This window comes from Palaemon carinicauda, chromosome 1, assembly GCF_036898095.1.
Source record: "Palaemon carinicauda isolate YSFRI2023 chromosome 1, ASM3689809v2, whole genome shotgun sequence".
NCBI lineage: Eukaryota > Metazoa > Arthropoda > Malacostraca > Decapoda > Palaemonidae > Palaemon > Palaemon carinicauda.
Genome location: NC_090725.1, coordinates 11485943 through 11513442, shown reverse-complemented (window position 1 = coordinate 11513442; position 27500 = coordinate 11485943). Strand labels below are relative to the sequence as shown.

Below are 27500 nucleotides of genomic sequence, written 5' to 3'. Positions count from 1 at the left end.
ATAACTCAGTGAGGAAAGGGAACTTAATAAGCTACAACCCTAGTTGGAAAACCAGGATGCTATAAGCCCAGGGGCTCCAACAGGGGAAAATAGCTCAGTGAAGAAAGGGGACTTACTAAGCTACAACCCTAGTTGGAAAAGCAATTTTGCTATAAGCCCAGGAGCTCCAACAGGGGGAAAATAGCTCAGTGAGGAAAGGGAACAAGGAAAGATAAAATATTTTAAGAGGAGCAACAACATTAAAATAAATATTTCCTATATAAACTATAAATAATTTAACAAAACAAGAGGAAGAGAAATTAGATAGAACAGTGTGCCCGAATGTACCCTCAAGCAAGCTACAACCCTAGTTGGAAAAGCAGGATGCTATAAGCCCAGGGGCTCCAACAGGGGAAAATAGCTCAGCGAGGAAAGGGAACAAAGAAATTAAAATATTTTAAGAAGAGCAGCAATACTAAAATAAATATCACTTTATAAACTGAATGGACATTTCTTCTTATTATTATTATTATTATCATTATTATTATTACTTGCTAAACTACAACCCTAGTTTGGAAAAGCAATTTTGCTATAAGCCCAGGAGCTCCAACAGGGGAAAATAGCTCAGCGAGGAAAGGTAACAAGAAAAAATAAAATATTTTAAGAAGAGCAACAATACTAAAATAAACATCACTTTATAAACTGAATGGACATTTCTTACCTTGGTGTCCAAGTAAGGTCAGCATGACGTGACCAGTCATTGTGGTTGGTGGCCTTGTCCAAAGCGATGGCTGAGAGGAAGACGAGACTCCTGGAGGAATTGGTCACGCAGACACTGTCTCCGAAGTAATCCTGCAATGGACGTTGTAATAAGAGGTGATGTTGATGCTGTTCCTATTATTATTATTATTATTATTATTATTATTATTATTATTACTTGCTAACCTACAACTCTAGTTGGAAAAGCAAGATGCTATAAGCCCTTATTATTATTATTATTATTATTATTATTATTATTATTATTATTACTTGCTAACCTACAACCCTAGTTGGAAAAGCAAGATGCTATAAGCCCTTATTATTATTATTATTATTATTATTATTATTATTATTATTATTACTTGCTAACCTACAACCCTAGTTGGAAAAGCAAGACGCTATAAGCCCTTATTATTATTATCATTATTATTATTATTATTATTATTAATATTATTATTATTATTATTTGCTAAGCTACAACTCTAGTTGGAAAAGCAGGATGCTATAAACCCAGGCTCCTCAGCAGGGAAAATAGCCCAATGAGGGAAGGAAATAATGAGAAACAAAATATTTCAAGAACAGTAACAACATTATATATTTCCTATATAAACTATAAAAACTTTAACAAAACAAGAGGAAGAGAAATAAGATGGCACAGTGTGCCCGAGTGTACCCTCAAGCAAGAGAACTCTAACCAAAGTCAGTGGAAGATCATGGTACAGAGGCTATGGCACTACCCAAGAGTAGACAACAATGGTTTGATTTTAGAGTGTCCTCCTAGAAGAACTGCTTCTGTTATTATTAGTATTATCATTATCATCACTTTCTACGTTACAACCCTAGTTGGAAATGCAGGATGCTACAAGCCCAAGGGCTCCAACAGGGAAAATAGCTAAGCGAGGAAAGGAAATGAGCCCTAACCAGAGAAAAATCCAATGTAGTCTTATCTGGCCAACAAAGGACCCAATAACATTTTAGCGGTAGTATATATATTGCAGTAATTGCACTAATTTTTGCCATAGCCTCTATACCATGGTCTTCCACTGTCTCTTGGGTTAGAGTTCTCTTGCTTGAGGGTACACTCGGGCACACTATTCTACCTAACTTCTCTTCTTCTTGTTTTGTTAAAGTTTTTATAGTTTATATAGGAAATATTTATTCTAATGTTACTGTTTTTAAAATATTTTACTTTTCCTTGTTTACTCTCCTCACTGAGCTATTTTCCTTGTTGGAGCCCCTGGGCTTATAGCATCCTGCTTTTCCAACTAGGGTATATATATATATATATATATATATATATATATATATATATATATATATATATGTATATATATATATATATATATATATATATATATATATATATATATATATATATATATATATATATATATATATATATATATATATATGCATATATATATGCATATATATATATATATATATATATATATATATATATAATTAAATATATATATATATATATATATATATATATATATATATATATATTACTACTACAAATTCTATGATAATGATGATGATAATAGGTCAAGTAAACAATAAACTCGACCTTAGCATAGGCGAGCTTAAGTGAGTCTTGAACCGAAGTCGGACAGAACACGAGACAGGGACGTTCCTATCACGGCAAAGTGTTGAAAGGAATGGCAGTCCAAGTGTAGAACCCTGAACTTGGAGACGCCGACTGTACTGACTGATAGCTACACTGGGTACGATCAGGGTTACCAGGTTTTCCAAATGAGAAAAGGCCAACGTCTGATCAACTGTAGCTTTAAAAGGCCAACCTAAGAGTAGAAAACTGCCGAAAATATAGCATTTAAGGCTAACCAGTTTCAAAAAGGCCATATTTAGGTATCTAGTACGAAGGCGGCCAAATCTGGAGTTCTTTCACCCGAAAAAGGCCAAATTTGGAAGTCTTTCACCCGAAAAAGGCCAAATCTGGAGTTCTTTCACCCGAAAAAGGCCAAATCTGGAGTTCTTTCACCCGAAAAAGGCCAAATTTGGAGTTCTTTCACCCGAAAAAGGCCAAATTTGGAGTTCTTTGGCCCGAAAAAGGCCAAATTTGGAGTTCTTTCACCCGAAAAAGGCCAAATCTGGAGTTCTTTCACCCGAAAAAGGCCAAATTTGGAGTTCTTTGGCCCGAAAAAGGCCAAATTTGGAGTTCTTTCACCCGAAAAAGGCCAAATCTGGAGTTCTTTCACCCGAAAAAGGCCAAATTTGGAGTTCTTTGGCCCGAAAAAGGCCAAATCTGGAGTTCTTTCACCCGAAAAAGGCCAAATCTGGAGTTCTTTCACCCAAAAAAGGGCAAATTTGGAGTTCTTTGGCCCGAAAAAGGCCAATCTGGCAACCCTGGGTACGATTCAAGAAGCAGTTTTAGACTATTCAGTTACCACAGTGTTGCCAGATACGGGAATTTATCCCTAGATTTGGGGATTTTGGGTGTCTAATGGGGATATTCTGTACAAATTTCTATGAAGAAAAAATAAAAATGAGTAAATCTTTATATTGTTGCAATTAGTTTCCTTGCACTCTATACGAAGTATGGTGAATAATTTCTATATGAGTAAAGCCTACATGATCCGAAGAAAATATATTTGTGGATATGGGGATTTTTTATCATGAATTTTAGGGATTTTTACACTAACCCATCTGGCAACACTGGTTATCGGCAGGGTTTAAAATTTCAAGATAATTACCTCAGGTTGAGGTAATTTTTAGTCTTTCAAGGTAATTCTAAGGTAATTTAGGTTTGACTAGCTTAAAATTTAAGGAAATTGGAAAATTATTATGGTAATCTAAGGTAAAAAGCATCATCATTCTAAGGTAATTTAGGTTTGACTAGCTTAAAATTTAAGGAAATTGGAAAAAGTGTTATGGTAATCTAAGGTAAAAAGCAGCAGCATTCTAAGGTAATTAGGTTTGGCTAGCTTAAAATTTAAGGGATTTGGAAAAGTATTATGGTAATCTAAGGTAAAAAGCATCGTCATTTAAGGTAATGGCCACATGGGGCATGCTCGAGTTTAAACCCTGGGTATTGGTTAAAACTACAGTCAACTCTTTTTAGTGAGGCAGATTTACGCCGACTCGCAGGAGTGCCCTTTTAGCTCGGAAAAGTTTCCTGATCGCTGATTGGTTGGACAAGATAATTCTAACCAATCAGATAGCAGGAAATTTTAAATGAGCTAAAAGGGCAACACTGCGAGTCAGTGCAAATGCACCTCATTAGAAAGAATTGAGTATAGCATATCCTCTGTACGAATCATATGAATTCCACATGTCCTCATTGCTAATAAAACTAATATGATATTCAGAAGAGAATAGATTTCTAGCTTTTGTACGAGATTAAACCAGCTATTCAAATTCTAGAGGACCCTCTTATGTGCCTTGACTTAACATGCTCATGGACAAACATGAAATCAAATATTAGTATCTAGAACTCTAGCCCAATGCTTTCAGAAAGCACATAAATCAAATAGCTACATTAATTTCTCTCTCTATATCTCTCCGCTTACCTGGATAGTAGGATAATCGCAGATCCTCATTCCCACATCGGCGTGGGCTTTCCTCGTGACGTGCTTTTTCGCTACGTCTATGGAGGCCAGCGAGATTCCGTTCCAGCAAGAAGCAGTACACAACAAGAAGTAAGGGTCAACACATTCGTCGTTGCTCTGTGGAACAAGAAAAATGGTCATGATCCACAGTAAAAGTTGAAATGTGGTTGTCTTCAGATTTGTGCTAATTCTTGTATGGAAAATATGTGTTTTATGCAATCATGTTAATGACCCTTTTAAGAGTACTATGAGCGTCATAAATTGGAGGGCGCGATCGCTGAACTCTGTTATACGTGACACGTCCCCAATCTCATAAGGTGATGTGTTTGACATGGGACAGATTTGCTGACTAATGTATTAGTTTATCACAGTGCCATTAGTGTAAAAATATCGTTGCATATATATCTATTGATTCTGCATCATCCTGCATCACCACTGATCTGATTATAGTATTCAGTAAATTTTACGTAATGTGACGTTTTCAGTGCAAGACGAGTATACAGTAGCTCTACTTACCACCCGACCATCCCCTGGAGGACCGACCATCCTATCTAGATTGAACTTTCCCTCAACGATCAGAGGACCCGACATGTTTCCGTGCATACCAAGTGCCTGCCAGTCGTCTGTGCTGGCTCGAATTTCATCCTGGAATGGAAAAAAAAGTTCTACCTTTGGAAAATTCTGTCAAATATATACTGGAATGCAAGAGCATGCAACAAAATAGTTGATCTATATGGTATAGAAAATTGTGGGACGCATAAGACGCATAAGACAATCAATAACTTATCCCAATAGGTAAATACGTACTATGAATATTTAAATACAAAAGACGTCTTCGAAAACAGATGGACTTCAGTGGAACAAGCCCCTCAAGTAATTTATGAATATTTACTGAAATAGAAACCTTAACTCCAATGATTTGAAACCATTTGTAAATATAAAACGTAATACACCGAGGTAGGTAATTAGATAAGGATTTGTATTTTGTTATATCATTCGAATCACTGAAGCATCATTTAAAGTTACATTTGAGGTTTTCTTGTTTTTTTTCTTGATTAGTTTGTTTTTACATCGTCATAAAGGGAATCGACCAAATTGTCTCAGGACCTGGCGTCTTAATTGTTGTAATGCCAATTTGAGACAATCACTCCATGCTGAGTCTAATACTGGAAAATACAATTATGGTCTTCTCGAGTCTACTTCGACTAGCTTATTCACCTCGTGAGTCTTGATTGTACCAGCTTTTTCACTTTGTGAGTCTCACCTGTACCAGCTTATTCACCTTATGAGTATTACTTACACTAGCTTGTTCACCTTGTGAGTAATACTTGTACCAGCTTTTTTCACCTTGTGAGTCTTATTTCTACCAGCTTATTCACCTTGGGAGTCTCATTTGTACCAGCTTTTTCCCCTTGTGACTCTCACTTATACCAGCTTATTCACCTTGTGTGTCTTACTTCTACCAGCTTATTTACCTTGTGGATCTTACTTGTACCAGCTTATTCACCTTGTGTGTCTTTCTTCTACCAGCTTGTTTACCTTGTGGGTCTCACTTATACCAGCTTTTTCCCCTAGTGAGTCTCACTTGTACATGCTTATTCACTTTGTGAGTCTCACTTGTACCAGCTTATTCACCTTGTGTGTCTTACTTCTACCAGCTTATTTACCTTGTGGATCTCACTTGTACCAGCTTATTCACCTTGTGTGTCTTACTTCTACCAGCTTGTTTATCTTGTGGGTCTCACTTTTACCAGCTTATTCACCTTGCGTGTCTTACTTCTACCAGCTTATTTACCTTGTAAACCAGGAAGCAAGAGAGATTGGAGTAATCCCCTCCAAAGTTAGGACTGATCGTCTGGATGGTGTACCAGTCGGCGAAGCCAGCGCTGGTTGCCCAAGAACCGTATTTCAGAAGCTGGATGTTCTTCTCATCGAGGCACTTCACTTTGGATGAAAGAGGGTACCAAAAGTGGCCACCTGGTAGGGAATACAATGGTTGTCTGAATGCTTCTGTTCATACGTCTGCTTGTTAATTCTTACTAGTTTGAAATCAACAATGAAACCCATCAGATCATGACTCCAAAAAGACTACAGTACCATTGATTTGATTCTAAGACAATAAAAGAGCTATATGTACGGAAATATTTAGCATACGAAAAAACGTTACATAGATAGCCGTGCATAAAAATGTTAACCTTGAATAAAAATCTACTGAAGCATATATTAATGTCTTCCTATAACTCTATATGCAAACCCAGTGATAGCAATGTCTCCCTTTACACACTGTTGTCATTGCCCCTGAAGCCAAGAAATGTCCTAATAGGTTTGAGACTGACAAGTTGGTAACTACTATTTTCCTAGCCGAAGCTCGCTTCTTATAGGGAGAGGGCACGTGAGATTAGCGATTGAAACATGTACCAACCTGTCGCGGGGTCCGAGTAGGACAGGGTCCCAACCAGCTTATCTTTGTTGAGTCTTTTCAGGTGTTCTATCACCTTCGGGTTGTTGTGGTGCCGCAGAAGGAGTGTTGAGACGGCTCCCAGATGCATAGCTATGGAAGGAAACCGTGTGAGAAAGGTATAATACGCGTTCACAGGGTTTAGTCTAGACACCCTAGCTTCCATATCAGTTACAAATTTCCAATTCTTCAGTTTAACAATAAATTAATTATCTTCAGTGTATTTACTATTTCAGTTCAAACACTAACACCAGCATTGTTATTATTAAACACATGAGATTGACCAGCCCAATGAGTCAAGCTCGACTCTTGCAGAGCTGGCCACACCAGTAAGAGAACATTATGATTATTACTAGCTAAGCTACAACCCTAGTTGGAAAGGCAGGATACTAATAAGACCAAGGGCTCCAACAGGTAAAAATAGCCCAATGAGGAAAGGAAATAAGTAAACTATATGAGAAGTACTGAACAATTAAAATAATATATCTCAATAACACTAACAACATTTAAACAGATCTTTCAAATTAGGCTATAAAAAGACTTATGTCAGTCTGTTCAACATAAAAACCTTTGCTGCAAGTTTGAAATTTTGAAATTCTACCAATCAAACTACCCGATTATCCCACAGCTTGATCACAGCTGGAATAAAAACTTCTAGAATACTGCGTAGTATTGAGCCTCGTGATGGAGAAGGCCTGACTATTAGAATTAACTGCATATCTAGTATTCCTTATTAATAAACGAAAGCTGTTTCATTATAAGGATAATTTTAATCAGTAAAGAAAGTAAATTTCAAGATGATTGCGTCAAGACTAAAACTTTTAGAATATTGTGTAGTACTGAGCCTCGTGATGGAGAAGGCCTGACTATTAGAATTAACTGCAAAACTGGTGTTCCTTATTCATAAACGAAAGCTATTTCATTAACAGTATAATTCTAATCAGTAAAGAAAGCAAATTTCAAGATGATTATGTCAAGCCTAAAACTTTTAGAATACTGTGTAGTACTGAGCCTCATGATGGAGGCCTGACTATTAGAATTAACTGCAAAACCGGTGTTCTAATTCATAAACGAAAGCTATTTCATTAACAGTATAATTCTAATCAGTAAAGAAAGCAAATTTCAAGATGATTATGTCAAGACTAAAACTTTTAGAATATTGTGTAGTACAGAGCCTCATGATGGAGAAGGCCTGACTATTAGAATTAACTGCAAATCTAGTATTCCTTATTAATAAACGAAAGCTGTTTCAATAACAGTATAATTCTAATCTGTAAAGAAAGCAAATTTCAAGATGATTATGGCAAGACTAAAACTTCTAGAATACTGTGTAGTATTGAGCTTAGTGATGGAGAAGGCCTGACTATTAGAATTAACTGCAAAACTGGTGTTCCTTATTCATAAACGAAAGCTATTTCATTAACAGTATAATTTTAATCAGTAAAGAAAGCAAGTTTCAAGATGATTATGTCAAGACTAAAACTTTTAGAATACTGTGTAGTACTGAGCCTCATGATGGAGAAGGCCTGACTATTAGAATTAACTGCATATCTAGTATTCCTTATTAATAAACGAAAGCTGTTTCAATAACAGTATAATTCTAATCAGTTAAGAAAGCAAATTTCAAGATGATTATGCCAAGACTAAAACTTCTAGAGTACTGTGTAGTACTGAGCCCCGTGATGGAGAAGGCCTGACTATTAGAATTAACTGCAAAACTGGTGTTCTAATTCATAAACGAAAGCTATTTCATTAACAGTATAATTCTAATCAGTAAAGAAAGCAAATTTCAAGATGATTATGTCAAGACTAAAACTTCTAGAATACTGTGTAGTACTGAGCCTCGTGATGGAGAAGGCCTGACTATTGGAATTAACTGCATACCTAGTATTCCTTATTAATAAACGGAAGATATTTCATTAACAGTATAATTCTAATCAGTGAAGAAAGCAAATTTCAAGATGATTATGTCAAGACTAAAACTTCTAGAATACTGTGTAGTACTGAGCCTCATGATGGAGGCCTGACTATTAGAATTAACTACAAAACTGGTGTTCCTTATTCATAAACGAAAGCTATTTCATTAACAGTATAATTCTAATCAGTGAAGAAAGCAAATTTCAAGATGATTATGTCAATTTCGACAGTAACACTTACTGTAAACCATAGCTGTGGACGGACATCCGTAACGAGCAAGCGTCTCGCACACCATGGCACAGCAGACATGGTCTTCCCCTAGGCCTCCATATTCCTTTGGTACGATTAGGCCGAGGAGGCCTAAGCCAGCCATGGCATTGAGGGACTCCCGAGGGTAAGTGTAAGTTCGATCACAGTGGATCTTAGTGAAGGGGAAATAAAAGAGAATTAGAAATCTATATGGACATCTAAGACTTCGATTTAACTTGTCTTTTAAGATTGGCTGATTCCTTATCTTCGTTTGGATTTTCTTAATCGTTAATCAAGAAAGGATTATTAGGTTTTCTTATTCTTTAATCAGGAAATTATCATTGGAAAATCATGAATTTTTGCAAAAAAGGATATTCATTAAAAAATTCAGATTGAAAATCTGTTAAGAAAATAATTTTCTAAACTGAATTGGAAGCCAAAGAACCTATAGTAAAAGATGCAATTGTGAATATCTTATAATAAAAAACAATTATTCATGTAAATATATTATGATGTGTATAGAATATTATAAATTGTAATAATTGCATTATTATTATTATCATCATTATTATTATTATTATTATTATTATTATTATTATTATTATTATTATCATTATCATTATTATTATTATTATTATTATTAGCTAAGCTACAAGTCTAGTTGGAAAAGCAGGATGCTATAAGCCCAAGGGGCTCCGACAGGGAAAATAGCCCAATGAAGAAAGGAAACAAGGAAAATTAAATATTTTAAGATCAGTTACAATATCAAAATAAATATTTCCTATATAAACTATAAAAAATTGAACAAGAGGAAGAGAAATAAGATAGAATAGTGTGCCCGAGTGTACCCTCAAGCAAGAGTACTCTAACCCAAGGCAGTGGAAGTGTATATTTCTTTAGAAAAATAGATCAAAGATGAAAGTGAAATAAGATAGAATAGTGTGCCTGAGTGTACCCTCAAGTAAGAGTACTCTAACCCAAGACATTGGAAGTGTATATTTCTTTGAAATATTAGATTAAAGAATTGGAAACAAAAGAGCAGCGTCTACTTACGGCATGGGGTCTAATTTTGACTCGGCACAGTTCAATCAGGTCATCTCTTAGCTTCTTCTGTCTGTCGTTCAGTACGAATTCAGGATCGTAGTCTTTGTTCAAACCCCAGTATTGGCCATTGCCCCATTTCTTTGCCATCTGAAAGAGGACGTTTGATGAGAAATAAGATTTTTGAGTAGGAAAATCTTCTGAATATTTGGGAATAGGAATTTTGAGTAGAAAAATTTTCTGAATGTTTGAAAATAAGAATTTTGAGTAGGAAAAATCTTCTAAATATTTGGGATTAAGAATTTTGAGTAGAAAAATCTTCTGAATATTTGGAAATAAGATTTTTGAATAGGAAAAATCTTCATTATTTTTGAATATTTAGAAATACAAATTTTGAGTAGGAAAAACCTTCATTAATTCTGAATTTTGAGTAGGAAAAATCTTCTGAATGTTTGGAAATGAGAATTTTGAGTAGGAAAAATCTTCTGAATATTTGGATATAAGAATTTTGAGTAGGAAAAATCTTCTGAATATTTGGGAATAGGAATTTTGAGTAGAAAAATTTTCTGAATGTTTGAAAATAAGAATTTTGAGTAGGAAAAATCTTCTAAATATTTGGGATTAAGAATTTTGAGTAGAAAAATCTTCTGAATATTTGGAAATAAGATTTTTGAATAGGAAAAATCTTCATTATTTTTGAATATTAAGAAATACGAATTTTGAGTAGGAAAAACCTTCATTAATTCTGAATTTTGAGTAGGAAAAATCTTCTGAATATTTGGAAATGAGAATTTTGAGTAGGAAAAATCTTCTGAATATTTGGATATAAGAATTTTGAGTAGGAAAAATCTTCTGAATATTTGGAAATGAGAATTTTGAGTAGGAAAAATCTTCTGAATGTTTGGAAATAAGAATTTTGAGTAGGAAAAATCTTCTGAATGTTTGGAAATAAGAATTTTGAGTAGGAAAAATCTTCTGAATGTTTGGAAATAAGAATTTTGAGTAGGAAAAATCTTCTGAATGTTTGGAAATAAGAATTTTGAGTAGGAAAAATCTTCTAAATATTTGGGAATAGGAATTTTGAGTAGAAAAATCTTCTGAATATTTGGAAATAAGAATTTTGAGTAGGAAAAATATTCTAAATATTTGGGAATAGGAATTTTGAGTAGGAAAAATCTTCTAAATATTTGGGAATAGGAATTTTGAGTAGAAAAATCTTCTGAATATTTGGAAATAAGAATTTTGAGTAGGAAAAATCTTCTAAATATTTGGGAATAGGAATTTTGAGTAGAAAAGTCTTCTGAATATTTGGAAATAAGAATTTTGAGTAGGAAAAATCTTCTGAATATTTGGATATAAGAATTTTGAGTAGGAAAAATCTTCTAAATATTTGGGAATAGGAATTTTGAGTGGGAAAATCTTCTGAATATTTGGATATAAGAATTTTGAGTAGGAAAAATCTTCTAAATATTTGGGAATAGGAATTTTGAGTAGGAAAAATCTTCTAAATATTTGGGAATAGGAATTTTGAGTAGGAAAAATCTTCTAAATATTTGGGAATAGGAATTTTGAGTGGGAAAATCTTCTGAATATTTGGATATAAGAATTTTGAGTAGGAAAAATCTTCTAAATATTTGGGAATAGGAATTTTGAGTAGGAAAAATCTTCTAAATATTTGGGAATAGGAATTTTGAGTGGGAAAATCTTCTGAATATTTGGATATAAGAATTTTGAGTAGGAAAAATCTTCTAAATATTTGGGAATAGGAATTTTGAGTGGGAAAATCTTCTGAATATTTGGATATAAGAATTTTGAGTAGGAAAAATCTTCTAAATATTTGGGAATAGGAATTTTGAGTAGGAAAAATCTTCTAAATATTTGGGAATAGGAATTTTGAGTGGGAAAATCTTCTGAATATTTGGATATAAGAATTTTGAGTAGGAAAAATCTTCTAAATATTTGGGAATAGGAATTTTGAGTAGGAAAAATCTTCTAAATATTTGGGAATAGGAATTTTGAGTAGGAAAAATCTTCTAAATATTTGGGAATAGGAATTTTGAGTGGGAAAATCTTCTGAATATTTGGATATAAGAATTTTGAGTAGGAAAAATCTTCTAAATATTTGGGAATAGGAATTTTGAGTAGGAAAAATCTTCTAAATATTTGGGAATAGGAATTTTGAGTAGGAAAAATCTTCTAAATATTTGGGAATAGGAATTTTGAGTAGGAAAAATCTTCTAAATATTTGGGAATAGGAATTTTGAGTGGGAAAATCTTCTGAATATTTGGATATAAGAATTTTGAGTAGGAAAAATCTTCTAAATATTTGGGAATAGGAATTTTGAGTGGGAAAATCTTCTGAATATTTGGAAATAAGAATTTTGAGTAGGAAAAATCTTCTAAATATTTGGGAATAGGAATTTTGAGTGGGAAAATCTTCTGAATATTTGGATATAAGAATTTTGAGTAGGAAAAATCTTCTAAATATTTGGGAATAGGAATTTTGAGTAGGAAAAATCTTCTAAATATTTGGGAATAGGAATTTTGAGTGGGAAAATCTTCTGAATATTTGGATATAAGAATTTTGAGTAGGAAAAATCTTCTAAATATTTGGGAATAGGAATTTTGAGTAGGAAAAATCTTCTAAATATTTGGGAATAGGAATTTTGAGTAGGAAAAATCTTCTAAATATTTGGGAATAGGAATTTTGAGTGGGAAAATCTTCTGAATATTTGGATATAAGAATTTTGAGTAGGAAAAATCTTCTAAATATTTGGGAATAGGAATTTTGAGTGGGAAAATCTTCTGAATATTTGGATATAAGAATTTTGAGTAGGAAAAATCTTCTGAATATTTGGATATAAGAATTTTGAGTAGGAAAAATCTTCTGAATATTTGGATATAAGAATTTTGAGTAGGAAAAATCTTCTAAATATTTGGGAATAGGAATTTTGAGTGGGAAAATCTTCTGAATATTTGGATATAAGAATTTTGAGTAGGAAAAATCTTCTAAATATTTGGGAATAGGAATTTTGAGTGGGAAAATCTTCTAAATATTTGGAAATAAGAATTTTGAGTAGGAAAAATCTTCTAAATATTTGGGAATAGGAATTTTGAGTGGGAAAATCTTCTGAATATTTGGATATAAGAATTTTGAGTAGGAAAAATCTTCTAAATATTTGGGAATAGGAATTTTGAGTGGGAAAATCTTCTGAATATTTGGATATAAGAATTTTGAGTAGGAAAAATCTTCTAAATATTTGGGAATAGGAATTTTGAGTAGGAAAAATCTTCTAAATATTTGGGAATAGGAATTTTGAGTGGGAAAATCTTCTGAATATTTGGAAATAAGAATTTTGAGTAGGAAAAATCTTCTAAATATTTGGGAATAGGAATTTTGAGTGGGAAAATCTTCTGAATATTTGGATATAAGAATTTTGAGTAGGAAAAATCTTCTAAATATTTGGGAATAGGAATTTTGAGTGGGAAAATCTTCTGAATATTTGGATATAAGAATTTTGAGTAGGAAAAATCTTCTAAATATTTGGGAATAGGAATTTTGAGTAGGAAAAATCTTCTAAATATTTGGGAATAGGAATTTTGAGTGGGAAAATCTTCTGAATATTTGGATATAAGAATTTTGAGTAGGAAAAATCTTCTAAATATTTGGGAATAGGAATTTTGAGTAGGAAAAATCTTCTAAATATTTGGGAATAGGAATTTTGAGTGGGAAAATCTTCTGAATATTTGGATATAAGAATTTTGAGTAGGAAAAATCTTCTAAATATTTGGGAATAGGAATTTTTGAGTGGGAAAATCTTCTGAATATTTGGATATAAGAATTTTGAGTAGGAAAAATCTTCTAAATATTTGGGAATAGGAATTTTGAGTAGGAAAAATCTTCTAAATATTTGGGAATAGGAATTTTGAGTAGGAAAAATCTTCTAAATATTTGGGAATAGGAATTTTGAGTGGGAAAATCTTCTGAATATTTGGATATAAGAATTTTGAGTAGGAAAAATCTTCTAAATATTTGGGAATAGGAATTTTGAGTGGGAAAATCTTCTGAATATTTGGATTTAAGAATTTTGAGTAGGAAAAATCTTCTAAATATTTGGGAATAGGAATTTTGAGTGGGAAAATCTTCTGAATATTTGGAAATAAGAATTTTGAGTAGGAAAAATCTTCTAAATATTTGGGAATAGGAATTTTGAGTGGGAAAATCTTCTGAATATTTGGATATAAGAATTTTGAGTAGGAAAAATCTTCTGAATATTTGGATATAAGAATTTTGAGTAGGAAAAATCTTCTAAATATTTGGGAATAGGAATTTTGAGTGGGAAAATCTTCTGAATATTTGGATATAAGAATTTTGAGTAGGAAAAATCTTCTGAATATTTGGATATAAGAATTTTGAGTAGGAAAAATCTTCTAAATATTTGGGAATAGGAATTTTGAGTAGGAAAAATCTTCTAAATATTTGGGAATAAGATTTTTGAGTGGGAAAATCTTCTGAATATTTGGATATAAGAATTTTGAGTAGGAAAAATCTTCTAAATATTTGGGAATAGGAATTTTGAGTAGGAAAAATCTTCTAAATATTTGGGAATAGGAATTTTGAGTAGGAAAAATCTTCTAAATATTTGGGAATAGGAATTTTGAGTAGGAAAAATCTTCTAAATATTTGGGAATAGGAATTTTGAGTGGGAAAATCTTCTGAATATTTGGATATAAGAATTTTGAGTAGGAAAAATCTTCTAAATATTTGGGAATAGGAATTTTGAGTGGGAAAATCTTCTGAATATTTGGATATAAGAATTTTGAGTAGGAAAAATCTTCTGAATATTTGGATATAAGAATTTTGAGTAGGAAAAATCTTCTAAATATTTGGGAATAGGAATTTTGAGTGGGAAAATCTTCTGAATATTTGGATATAAGAATTTTGAGTAGGAAAAATCTTCTAAATATTTGGGAATAGGAATTTTGAGTGGGAAAATCTTCTAAATATTTGGAAATAAGAATTTTGAGTAGGAAAAATCTTCTGAATATTTGGATATAAGAATTTTGAGTAGGAAAAATCTTCTAAATATTTGGGAATAGGAATTTTGAGTGGGAAAATCTTCTGAATATTTGGAAATAAGATTTTTGAGTAGGAAAAATCTTCTAAATATTTGGGAATAGGAATTTTGAGTTGGAAAATCTTCTGAATATTTGGATATAAGAATTTTGAGTAGGAAAAATCTTCTGAATATTTGGATATAAGAATTTTGAGTAGGAAAAATCTTCTGAATATTTGGATATAAGAATTTTGAGTAAGAAAAATCTTCATTAATTTTGAATATTTAGAAATACGAATTTTGAGTAGGAAAAACCTTCATTAATTTTGAATTTTGAGTAGGAAAAAATCATCTGATTATTTGGAAATAAGAATTTTGAGTAGGAAAAATCTTCATTGATTTTGAATTTTGAGTAGGAAAAATCTTCATTAATTTTGAATATTTAGAAATACGAATTTTGAGTAGGAAAAACCTTCATTAATTCTGAATTTTGAGTAGGAAAAATCTTCTGAATATTTTGGAAATAAGAATTTTGAGTAGGAAAAACCTTCTGAATATTTTGGAAATAAGAATTTTGAGTAGGAAAACCTTCATTAGTTCTGAATTTTGAGTAGGAAAAGTCTTCTGAATATTTAGATTCTGGATATTTGATTCTGGATATTTGGAAATAGAAATTTTGAGTAGGAAAAAATTTTCATTGATTTTGAATTTTGAGTAGGAAAAATCTTCATTAATTTTGAATTTTGAGTAGGAAAAATCTTCATTAATTTTGAATATTTAGAAATACGAATTTTGAGTAGGAAAAACCATTAATTCTGAGTTATGAGTAGGAAAAATCTTCATTCTGAATATTTGGAAATTTTATGCATGCAAATTTCATTAGCTTGTATAAGCTGGTTTAAAGGTTTGAAGGCCGCTTATGAACGGCAGAGGCAAGGGACAGTGACATTGCCCTATCAAGCAGGACAATGCCCTAGAGACTGACCATATATATGAACAGCACCCAAGGCCCCTCTCTACACAAGCTAGGACCACAGTGGGGCAGGCAATGGCTGCTGATGACTCAGCAGATAGACCTATATACTCCTCAAAAATCCCCATCCTTAGCTTGATAGGGAGGCTGCAGTGACCACAAGAAACTATGGAGCTGGAGAGTGACTCGAACCCCAGTCCAGCGATCGCCAAACAGGGACGTTTATAAAAAATGTAAAACCGACATTATAGATTCGAAAGGAAGAATTTTTTTTTTTTTTTTTTTTTTTTTTTTTTTTTTTTTTTTTTTTTTTTTTTTTTTTGAAACATCCTTTTCCATGACAAAATAGTTCTGAAGTCAAGATTATTGCTAGATTGAAATAATACTTAGTGAGTCTTCAAGACTAAAGTATTCACATTATTTAGCACATAGAACTAAGAATAAAAATAGATAATTACAGTAGAAAATTATACTTAGCTCTTTTAAACATTTTCAAGTCTCTTGTCCTATGTTCAACTTATGCTATTTCATATTGAAAGAATATAAATTTCACTAAAGCTTCCAAACGTTTAAGATAGTCAATTTACATATTTTTAATTAATTATTTGTAAGTACAGATATTTACAACTCAATTTCTTTTTTCTAAACTCTTTGAGACACGTTTGCAAACTTAACCTTCAAGCATAGACTCATATCATTTGTTTCCTGTGTAATAAAGGTATTTGCACCGAGTAATATCAGCAATATCCTTGGAGTATATGGCCATACCTCACCAAAGTTTCTCTCAATTTAAAGGTTTAAAGGCCGATCGTGAGTTGAAAAAGTCACTTTATATATATATATATATATATATATATATATATATATATATATATATATATATATATATATATATGTGCGTAAAAATCACAGGAAAACGTGATGCTCAGATGCAAAAGAACCACAGGGAAAAGGAAAATACGAAATATACGATAAGGTCCTGACTATACATATATATATATATATATATATATATATATATATATATATATATATATATATATATATATATGTATATATATGTATATATATACATATATATATATATATATATATAGATATACATATATATATATATATATATATATATATATATATATATATATATATATATATATATATATATATATATATATATATATATATGTATATATATATATATATGTATATATATATGTATATATAAATGTGTAAATATATACATCAGCCGTTACTAGTCCACTGCAGGACAAAGGCCTCAGACATGTCGCAACACTTGCGTCTGTTTGTGGCCTTTCTGTGCACACCCGTAAACTTTCTTAGTTCGTCAATCCATCGTCTTCTCTTCCTTCCCCTACTTCGTGTACTATTTCCACTTGCGTCTGTTTATGACCTTTCCGTGCTAGTCCGCATCCGCAAATTTACTTAGTTCCTCAATCCATCGTCTTCTCTTCCTTCCCCTTGCTCCGTTTACTATGTACAGGGACCCATTCTGTTATTCTTACATATATATATATATATATATATGTATGTATATATATATATATATATACACAATATATGTGTACATATATATATTCAATCATATACACACACATATATATATATATATATATGTAAATATTTAATCATATATATATATAGATATATATTTAATCATATATATATATATATATGTATATGTTTAATCATGTATATATACATATATATATCTATCTATATATATATATATATATGTGTGTGTATATATTCATATATATATACATATATATATATATATATATATATCTGTGTGTGTGTTTGTGTGTGTGTGCGTAAGTACGTGTAATCAGTGGCCTGGTCTCATCTCTATCCACAGTTGAACATGGCGGCTGGGATGGGGGAAGATCCTATGAATACTGATGACTTCCCCAGACTCCCCCCATTCCCCTACCCTCTCCCCCTCTCTCCTCTCCCCCCCCCCCCTCCCCTCTCACTCCCCCCCCTCCCCCACACCAGTATCTCACAGTCACTGTAATGTGTTTTTTTTCCATTCAGGAGGAGAAGATGAAGAAAGGCAGAGGAAAAAGAAGGAGATGAAGAACACTAAGAAAGGAGGAAGAAGAAGAATAAGAAGGACAAGAAGAAGAAGAAGAAGAAAAAGAAAATGAAGAAGAAGAAGAAGAAGGAGAGCACGAAGAAAGGAAGAAGGAGAAGAAGACGAAGAAGAAGAAGAAGAAGTTGCTTTGAAACTAAAGAGGCGTCTGCAAAGTAGTCTCACAAAGCACTTTTGATCCGTTTTGAGGCGTCACAAATCCTTTGGGAAAAGGAGAAGAAATCCTCAGACAGACAGAGAGGACAGAGAATCCACTCCTATAACGGGATTTGGGTTAATTTCTTATGTATATAGAAAGATTTACTACACTGAAGGATTATACAGTTTTCATACAAATCTCCAGTTATCATTAATAAGGAGAAAATTCTAGATAAGTATTTATGAAAAAAAAAATCATATTTTAGGACATGATATAGATCACTTATGAAGTTTACACATACACACACACACACACACACGGACCAAAATCTACGTCTAGTAACATTTAATTAAGTTTTTTTATTTTTCACATTCTCTTGATAAATATATACCAAGAAATCTTAATAGTGAATAACTCTCTCCCTCTCTCTCTCTCTCTCTCCTCTCTCCTCTCTCTCTCTCTCTCAAGGTCACAGACAAAAGAGTAGCAGTCTCTGCACATAAATAATAATGTTTTTGTAATGAGCAACTCGTCCGAAACCTTAGCTGTTTTCTTGATAGAGAGAGAGAGAGAGAGAGAGAGAGAGAGAGAGAGAGAGAATCAACGTGTTCTATGAAGTATTATTGCAACTGCATATCTGTTAAGGAGGAGAGAGAGAGAGAGAGAGAGAGAGAGAGAGAGAGAGAGAATTAACGTGTTCTATGTATTAGTATTGCAACTGCATATTTGTTAGAGAGAGAGAGAGAGAGAGAGAGAGAGAATTAACGTGTTCTATGTATTAGTATTGCAACTGCATATTTGTTAGAGAGAGAGAGAGAGAGAGAGAGAGAGAGAGAGAGAGAGAATTAATGTACTCTATTTTCAAAACATAAAACCGAAACTTAATAAATGAAAAATACCCACTTCCTACGGCACCATGAAGGAAAGATAAATATATTAATAGTAATATAGTAGAGGAGGTTCCATGTGTGTGTATACATATGTACAATGAGAGAGAGAGAGAGAGAGAGAGAGAGAGAGAGAGAGAGAAATTGTGTAAGAATGCAAGACACTGCAGTGTAGGTAGCCAAATAATTAAAGTGGATTTATACGATTATCTCATGAAATACTTTTATTAAATCTCACTCTCATAGTAATTTGTTATTATTATTATTATTATTATTATTATTATTATTATTATTATTATTATTATTGCTTGCTAAGCTACAATCCTAAATGGAAAAGCAGGATACTATAAAGCTAGGGGCTCCAACAGGGAAAATAGCACAGTGAGGAAAGGAAACAAGGAAAAATTAAATATTTTAAGAACAGTAACATTAAAACAAATGTTTTCCATACAAACTATAAAAACTTTTACAAAGCAAGAGGAAGAGAAATAAGATATTTGTGCCCGAGTGTACCCTCAAGCAAGAGAACTCTAACCCAAAGACAGTGTTGAGCCTGTTGTTCCATTGAATGAGAATCTAGTCAACATAATTGATAGGCGTATCCCTTCTCGTGTGCTAAGGTACCGAGTGAAGGACAAAGCATGGTTCACTGATGATTGTAGACGTGCTTATTTGGAGAAACAGGAGGCCTATCATCTTTGTAACAGATCAGATTCGAGTTGGAATAACTATACTCAGCTTAGAGCTTTAGCTCAGTGAGTTTATGCTCCAGTTGTTAATACTTTAGCTCAGAGAGTTTATGCTTCAGTTGTTAATGCTTTAGCTCAGAGAGTTTATGCTTCAGTTGTTAATGCTTTAGCTCAGAGAGTTTATGCTCCAGTTGTTAATGCTTTAGCTCAGAGAGTTTATGCTTCAGTTGTTAATGCTTTAGCTCAGGGAGTTTATGCTCCAGTTGTTAATGCTTTAGCTCAGGGAGTTTATGCTTCAGTTTGTTAATGCTTTAGCTCAGAGAGTTTATGCTTCAGTTGTTAATGCTTTAGCTCAGGGAGTTTATGCTTCAGTTGTTAATGCTTTAGCTCAGGGAGTTTATGCTTCAGTTGTTAATGCTTTAGCTCAGAGAGTTTATGCTTCAGTTGTTAATGCTTTAGCTCAGAGAGTTTATGCTCCAGTTGTTAATGCTTTAGCTCAGAGAGTTTATGCTCCAGTTGTTAATGCTTTAGCTCAGAGAGTTTATGCTCCAGTTGTTAATGCTTTAGCTCAGAGAGTTTATGCTCCAGTTGTTAATGCTTTAGCTCAGAGAGTTTATGCTTCAGTTGTTAATGCTTTAGCTCAGAGAGTTTATGCTCCAGTTGTTAATGCTTTAGCTCAGAGAGTTTATGCTTCAGTTGTTAATGCTTTAGCTCAGAGAGTTTATGCTTCAGTTGTTAATGCTTTAGCTCAGAGAGTTTATGCTCAGTTGTTAATGCTTTAGCTCAGAGAGTTTATGCTTCAGTTGTTAATGCTTTAGCTCAGAGAGTTTATGCTTCAGTTGTTAATGCTTTAGCTCAGAGAGTTTATGCTTCAGTTGTTAATGCTTAGCTCAGAGAGTTTATGCTCCAGTTGTTAATGCTTTAGCTCAGAGAGTTTATGCTTCAGTTGTTAATGCTTTAGCTCAGAGAGTTTATGCTTCAGTTGTTAATGCTTTAGCTCAGAGAGTTTATGCTTCAGTTGTTAATGCTTTAGCTCAGAGAGTTTATGCTTCAGTTGTTAATGCTTTAGCTCAGAGAGTTTATGCTTCAGTTGTTAATGCTTTAGCTCAGAGAGTTTATGCTTCAGTTGTTAATGCTTTAGCTCAGAGAGTTTATGCTTCAGTTGTTAATGCTTTAGCTCAGAGAGTTTATGCTTCAGTTGTTAATGCTTTAGCTCAGAGAGTTTATGCTTCAGTTGTTAATGCTTTAGCTCAGAGAGTTTATGCTCCAGTTGTTAATGCTTTAGCTCAGAGAGTTTATGCTTCAGTTGTTAATGCTTTAGCTCAGAGAGTTTATGCTTCAGTTGTTAATGCTTTAGCTCAGAGAGTTTATGCTTCAGTTGTTAATGCTTTAGCTCAGAGAGTTTATGCTTCAGTTGGTAGGCTACCCTTAAATCTTCTCTCTTTAATGTAAATGTACCTATTCCTCCTGGCTCTGTCATTGGCTCTGCAAAAGTTCCTCCTTTACTTGAACCAGATGGCTCTGTCATTGGCTCTGCAAAAGTTCCTCCTTTACTTGAACCAGATGGCTCTGTCATTGGCTCTGCAAAAGTTCCTCCTTTACTTGTACCAGATGGCTCTGTCATTGGCTCTGCAAAAGTTCCTCCTTTACTTGTACCAGATGGCTCTGTCATTGGCTCTGCAAAAGTTCCTCCTTTACTTGTACCAGATGGCTCTGTCATTGGCTCTGCAAAAGTTCCTCCTTTACTTGAACCCAGATGGCTCTGTCATTGGCTCTGCAAAAGTTCCTCCTTTACTTGAACCAGATGGCTCTGTCATTGGCTCTGCAAAAGTTCCTCCTTTACTTGTACCAGATGGCTCTGTCATTGGCTCTGCAAAAGTTCCTCCTTTACTTGAACCAGATGGCTCTGTCATTGGCTCTGCAAAAGTTCCTCCTTTACTTGAACCAGATGGCTCTGTCATTGGCTCTGCAAAAGTTCCTCCTTTACTTGTACCAGATGGCTCTGTCATTGGCTCTGCAAAAGTTCCTCCTTTACTTGTACCAGATGGCTCTGTCATTGGCTCTGCAAAAGTTCCTCCTTTACTTGAACCAGATGGCTCTGTCATTGGCTCTGCAAAAGTTCCTCCTTTACTTGTACCAGATGGCTCTGTCATTGGCTCTGCAAAAGTTCCTCCTTTACTTGTACCAGATGGCTCTGTCATTGGCTCTGCAAAAGTTCCTCCCTTTACTTGAACCAGATGGCTCTGTCATTGGCTCTGCAAAAGTTCCTCCTTTACTTGAACCAGATGGCTCTGTCATTGGCTCTGCAAAAGTTCCTTCTTTGCTTGAACCAGATGGCTCTGTCATTGGCTCTGCAAAAGTTCCTCCTTTACTTGAACCAGATGGCTCTGTCGTTGGCTCTGCAAAACTTCCCCCCTTTACTTGAACCAGATGGCTCTGTCGTTGGCTCTGCAAAAGTTCCTTCTTTGCTTGAACCAGATGGCTCTGTCATTGGCTCTGCAAAAGTTCCTCCTTTACTTGAACCAGATGGCTCTGTCGTTGGCTCTGCAAAACTTCCCCCTTTACTTGAACCAGATGGCTCTGTCGTTGGCTCTGCAAAAGTTCCCCCTTTACTTGAACCAGATGGCTCTGTCGTTGGCTCTGCAAAAGTTCCCCCTTTACTTGAACCAGATGGCTCTGTCATTGGCTCTGCAAAAGTTCCCCCTTTACTTGAACGAGATGGCTCTGTCATTGGCTCTGCAAAAAGTTCCTCCTTTACTTGAACCAGATGGCTCTGTCACTCACTGTCCAAAGGAAAAGGCAACCATTTAGGCTGATGTGTTTGACAGTAAGCAGAGTAAAGAGAAACTCGAACCTCCTCATTCCCGTGAAATTAAAACACGTTTGATAAATCTTGTTGCTTATAGAGGTGAAAATCAAAATGATGTTTTTCCTCTTTTTTTCTATAAAGACCGCTAATTTTTTAGCGTCCAATTTGTCAGTTATTTTTCGCAAGTTACCAAGGAGAGGTTATTTTAGTACTTGTTTTAGAATTGGCACTGTTACTCTGTTAATTACCACCAAATTTCCATAACCCCTTTATTATCTAGTTTTTTAAACATCTTTTTACAAAACTTCCAAATAGGTTTGCTGAAGGTAATCATCTGTTCCCGAGTTTTGCAATATCCATAACTCCCATATTATATAAAAATTTTTGAACGTCTTTTCACAAAACGTCTAAATAGGGTTGCTGAAGGTAATCATCTGTTCCCGTGTTTGCAATTTGGTTTTCGTAAAGACCTTGGAGCATGTGATACCCTTCTTACAATCTCTAATGCAGTACATAACTCCCTTGATTGTGGTCACGAAGTTCGTAAGATTGGCCTTGATTTTAGTGCTAATCATGATATCCTTATTTTCAAGTAGTTCGCAGTAGAATTTTCAAGTAATAGATTACAAAGAGTTGTTGTTGATGGGCGCCATAGTGAGTATAGGAATATGATATCTGGTGTTCCTCAGGGTCGTGTTCTTGGCCCAGTACTTTTCATAATAAGCAAGATGCTACACTTTTTGCTTCAATTTTAGCTCTTGAATAATGAATGTAGATCTGGGGTTGCTGAATTCCTTAATAGAGATCTAGCTAAAATTAGAGCATGGTGCAAATTATGGGGTACGAAGTTGAACCCTAAAAAAAAATTCAAAGTATGATTTTGAGTGGAACCACCTTTACTATATTCGTTTTATATAAACTCTCTCTCTCTCTCTCTCTCTCTCTCTCTCTCTCTCTCTCTCTCATTTTATGGGGCGTGAAGTTGAACCCTAAGAAAAAATTCAAAGTATGATTGTGAGTGGAACCACCTCGACTATATTCGTTTTACATAAAGCCCTTCTCTCTCTCTCTCTCTCTCTCTCTCTCTCTCTCTCTCTCTCTCTCTCAAATTTTATGGGGCGTGAAGTTGAACCCTAAAAAAAAATTCAAAGTATGATTGTGAGTAGAACCACCTCGACTATATTCGTTTTACATAAAGCCCTCCCCTCTCTCTCTCTCTCTCTCCTCTCTCTCTCTCTCTTCTCTCTCTCTCTCTCTCTCTAACAGCCGCTCTTCTACGTTGCACTCAGATCATTACACAAGCAAATACCGGAGTGCCTTTGTTAAGGGGCTTGAGACCACTTGTATATATTTTCATCAACAGTTTCTTAACGTTACTATTCTCAAATGTTTGTTAATATTTTCGTCAACAGTTTCTCAGCGTTATTGAATCAAGTGTTTGTTAGTTCTTAAATTATACAATACTTGTCTTTATATTCAGACACAAACTATTTCCATTGAAATATATTTTTGCCATTTGATATGTCGAATAATGAATTGAAATTTTCTTTCTGCTGAAGAGATTCATTTTTCGTATGAGCAGGTTTGCGTTCTATGGGACCTCACAAACTGACTTGCTTTCAGTATTATTATTATTATTATTATTATTATTATTATTATTAGCCAAGCTACAACCATAGTTGTAAAAGCAGGATGCTATAAGCCCAGGGGCCCCAGCAGAGAAAATAGCCCAGTGAGGAAAGGAAACGATGAAAAATAAAATATTTTAAGAACATTAACATTAAAATAAATATTTCCTATGTAAACTATAAAAACTAACTACATAAGAGGAAGAAAAAATTAGATAAAATAGTGTGCCCAAGTTTACCCTCAAGCAAGAGAACTCTAACACAAAACAGTGGAAGACCATGGTACAGAGGCTATGGCACTACCCAAGACTAGAGAACAATGGTTTGATTTTGGAGTGTCCTTCTCCTAGAAGAGTTGCTTACCATAGCTAAAGAGTCTCTTTTACCCCTGAATTAATTTAGGGTAGAAGAGACTGCATCTTTCGGTAATGATACTGAATTAATTAGTTCAATGGACATAAAAAAAAAACATTTACAGAGGGGATAAAGTTTAAAAATTTCTTTGTACTTTACCCAAATTTCAAAAGATTCAACCCAACCTGAGTGGGGGTATTACAGAGAGAGAGAGAGAGGAGAGAGAGAGAGAGAGAGAGAGAGAGCAAAACATACATACATAATAATAATAAGAGAGAGTGCAACAGACTTATGAAGAAGAATAAGAAGAATAAAAAAAGGAGAGAGAGAGAGAGAGAGAGAGAGAGAGAGAGAGAGAGCAAAACATACATAATAATAATGAGAGAGTGCAACAGACTTATGAAGAAGAATAAGAAGAATAAAAAAGGAGAGAGGGAGAGAGAGAGAGAGAGAGAGAGAGAGAGGGGAGAGAGAGAGAGAGAGAGAGCAAAACATACATAATAATAATAAGAGAGAGTGCAACAGACTTATGAAGAAGAATAAGAAGAATAAAAAAGGAGAGAGAGAGAGAGAGAGAGAGAGAGAGAGAGTTTATATAAAACGAATATAGTACAGATGGTTCCACTCAAAATCATACTTTGAATTTTGTTAGCGTTCAACTTCACGCCCCATAAAATTTGAGAGAGAGAGAGAGAGAGAGAGAGAGAGAGAGAGGAGAGAGATAGAGAGAGAGAGAGAGAGAGAGAGAGAGAGAGAGAGAAAGGGCTTTATGTAAAACGAATGTGTATTATCATGATCAGCATAGCTATACTAGTCAGGGCCACTCATACCAGGTTGGTTTTCTGTAAGTGATCAGACAGAAATCTCCCACCATCACCAACTCACACTGACCAGCGTGGGGACGAAAATTGTCAATTTTCAAACATGACTAAGGACATGTCTGAGATCTTTATCCTGCAGTAGACTAGAAATGGCTGCATTTGTTGTTGTGGTTTTTTGCTGTTGTTGTTGTTGTTTTTGCTGTTGTTGTTGTTATTGTTGTTGTTGTTGTTGTTGTTGTTGTTTTTGCTGTTGCTATTGTTTTTGCTGTTGTTGTTTTTGTTGATTTTACTGTTGTTGTGTTTGCTGTTGTTGTTGCTGTTGTTGTTGTTGTTTTTGCTGTTGCTATTGTTTTTGCTGTTGTTGTTGTTGTTGTGGCATTTAAGAATGATGGCTACTTGAAAACGAATAATTCTTGGCAATATGTCTTTTATATTGGCTTTTGCTGTTGTTGTTATTGTTTGTTGTTGCTGTTGTTGTTGTTGTTGTGGCCTTCAAGGATAGTAACTACTTGAAAGCGAATAATTCTTGGCAATATGTCTCTTATATCTTTTATTTGGAGCTAGTGTCAGAGAAATAAAAGCTCACGTGATATATCACGTACTGAACGTCACTGAGCATCTCAGAGGCTCATAATTTTGAAGAATGGTCGATGGCCACAATCAATCCTTGAAGACGTTTCAACAAACATCACAGCAATATGATCTCATTCATCCACAGAGCCTCTCTCTCTCTCTCTCTCTCTCTCTCTCTCTCTCTCTCTCTCTCTGCCACATCATTAATAATCAATCTAGATTCTATAAGGTTCAAATAAACATGAAGATGTACATAAGACCTCTATAGAAGAAGAAACTGTAGATTAAAGGCATATAGGATTCTATAAGGTTCAAATAAACATGAACATGTGTATTCTATAAAGACCTCTATAAAAGAAGAAACTGTAGATTAAAGGCATATAGGATTCTATAAGGTTCAAATAAACATGAAGACGTATATTATATAAGGACCTCTATAGAAGAAGAAAATAAGAAACTTTAGATTAATGGCATGTAGAAGACAGAAGACGAGAATAGATCAGCATATATTATTCAATGTGTTTGTGAGATCAGTGCCCTAGTCTCGCTCTCATCTCTAGAAGAAGAGGACTTGGGCAGGGAATTGACATAGTTTAGAATGATATTATTCTATGTGTTTGTGAGATCAGTGCCCTAGTGTCCCTCCCATGTTCGGAAGGAAGAGGACTGGGGAAGGGAATTGACTTAGATTAGAATGAAAATATGAGTTATAAATAATTAAAGAAAAGAGTAATATGATTTACAACACGAAAGCCAGATCACATAGAGGGAATCTAAGTAGTAGAAAGTTTAACGTACTAAGGAATTAAACTAGACAATAATAGATACAGATTTAAATCTTAGAAAAGGGTAATAATAGATAAACCGTAAAAAACTAGATAACTTAATATATTCAATTAATAGAGAAAATTTGCAAATAAAGTAATCATAGGGAAAACATTTTTAGAAAAGTATTGCTTTACCACCTATTTTATATGGAACAAACATTAAAAATTTAACAGAAACTGAAATAGAGAGACTACAAAGGATAGAGAATGGGGTATATAGGAAAATTTTAGGTGCCACTAAAAGTACAGCTAATACTACTTTTAGAGGAGAGATAGGGGCATCTATGAAAACAAGGGTGATGGATGGGAAGCTGCATTACATATATCGTACCTTGGCTAAGCAGGGTTTAAAATTTTAAGGTAATTACCTTATTTTGAGGTAATTTGCATGGTTTCAAGGTCATTTTTAAGGTAATTCTAAGGTAATTTCGGTTTGAACTGAACCTGGGAATTAATAATGAACACGGATGACTTACACTACAGCCTTTGTGAATATAATGTAACCACGGGAGACTTATTAGTATTTTCATTCGACTCTAAGATTAGATTTTCATATAAGATTAAAAGTAAAACTGTGTTACGGAAGAAATTAAATTTTCGGGATCTGGGTAAAAATTCCCCGTTTTTCTATCATTTTCTTTTACGTCAGTTACCC

The 27500-nt window shown here is 33.8% G+C and overlaps 1 protein-coding gene across 1 annotated transcript in view; it reads right to left on the bottom strand.

Annotated features, from left to right (window-relative positions):
• LOC137646936 (uncharacterized) overlaps positions 1-27500 on the bottom strand; it is a 52204-nt gene that overhangs the window by 21689 nt on the left and 3015 nt on the right. Inside the window, exons 2-8 of the mRNA XM_068380010.1 lie at positions 9988-10125; positions 8926-9106; positions 6733-6861; positions 6106-6287; positions 4827-4955; positions 4272-4427; positions 701-831 (exon numbers count right to left, since the gene is read on the bottom strand). Of these exons, the coding sequence (XP_068236111.1) occupies positions 701-831; positions 4272-4427; positions 4827-4955; positions 6106-6287; positions 6733-6861; positions 8926-9106; positions 9988-10125 (1046 nt within the window). The remainder of the gene's footprint in view (positions 1-700; positions 832-4271; positions 4428-4826; positions 4956-6105; positions 6288-6732; positions 6862-8925; positions 9107-9987; positions 10126-27500) is intronic.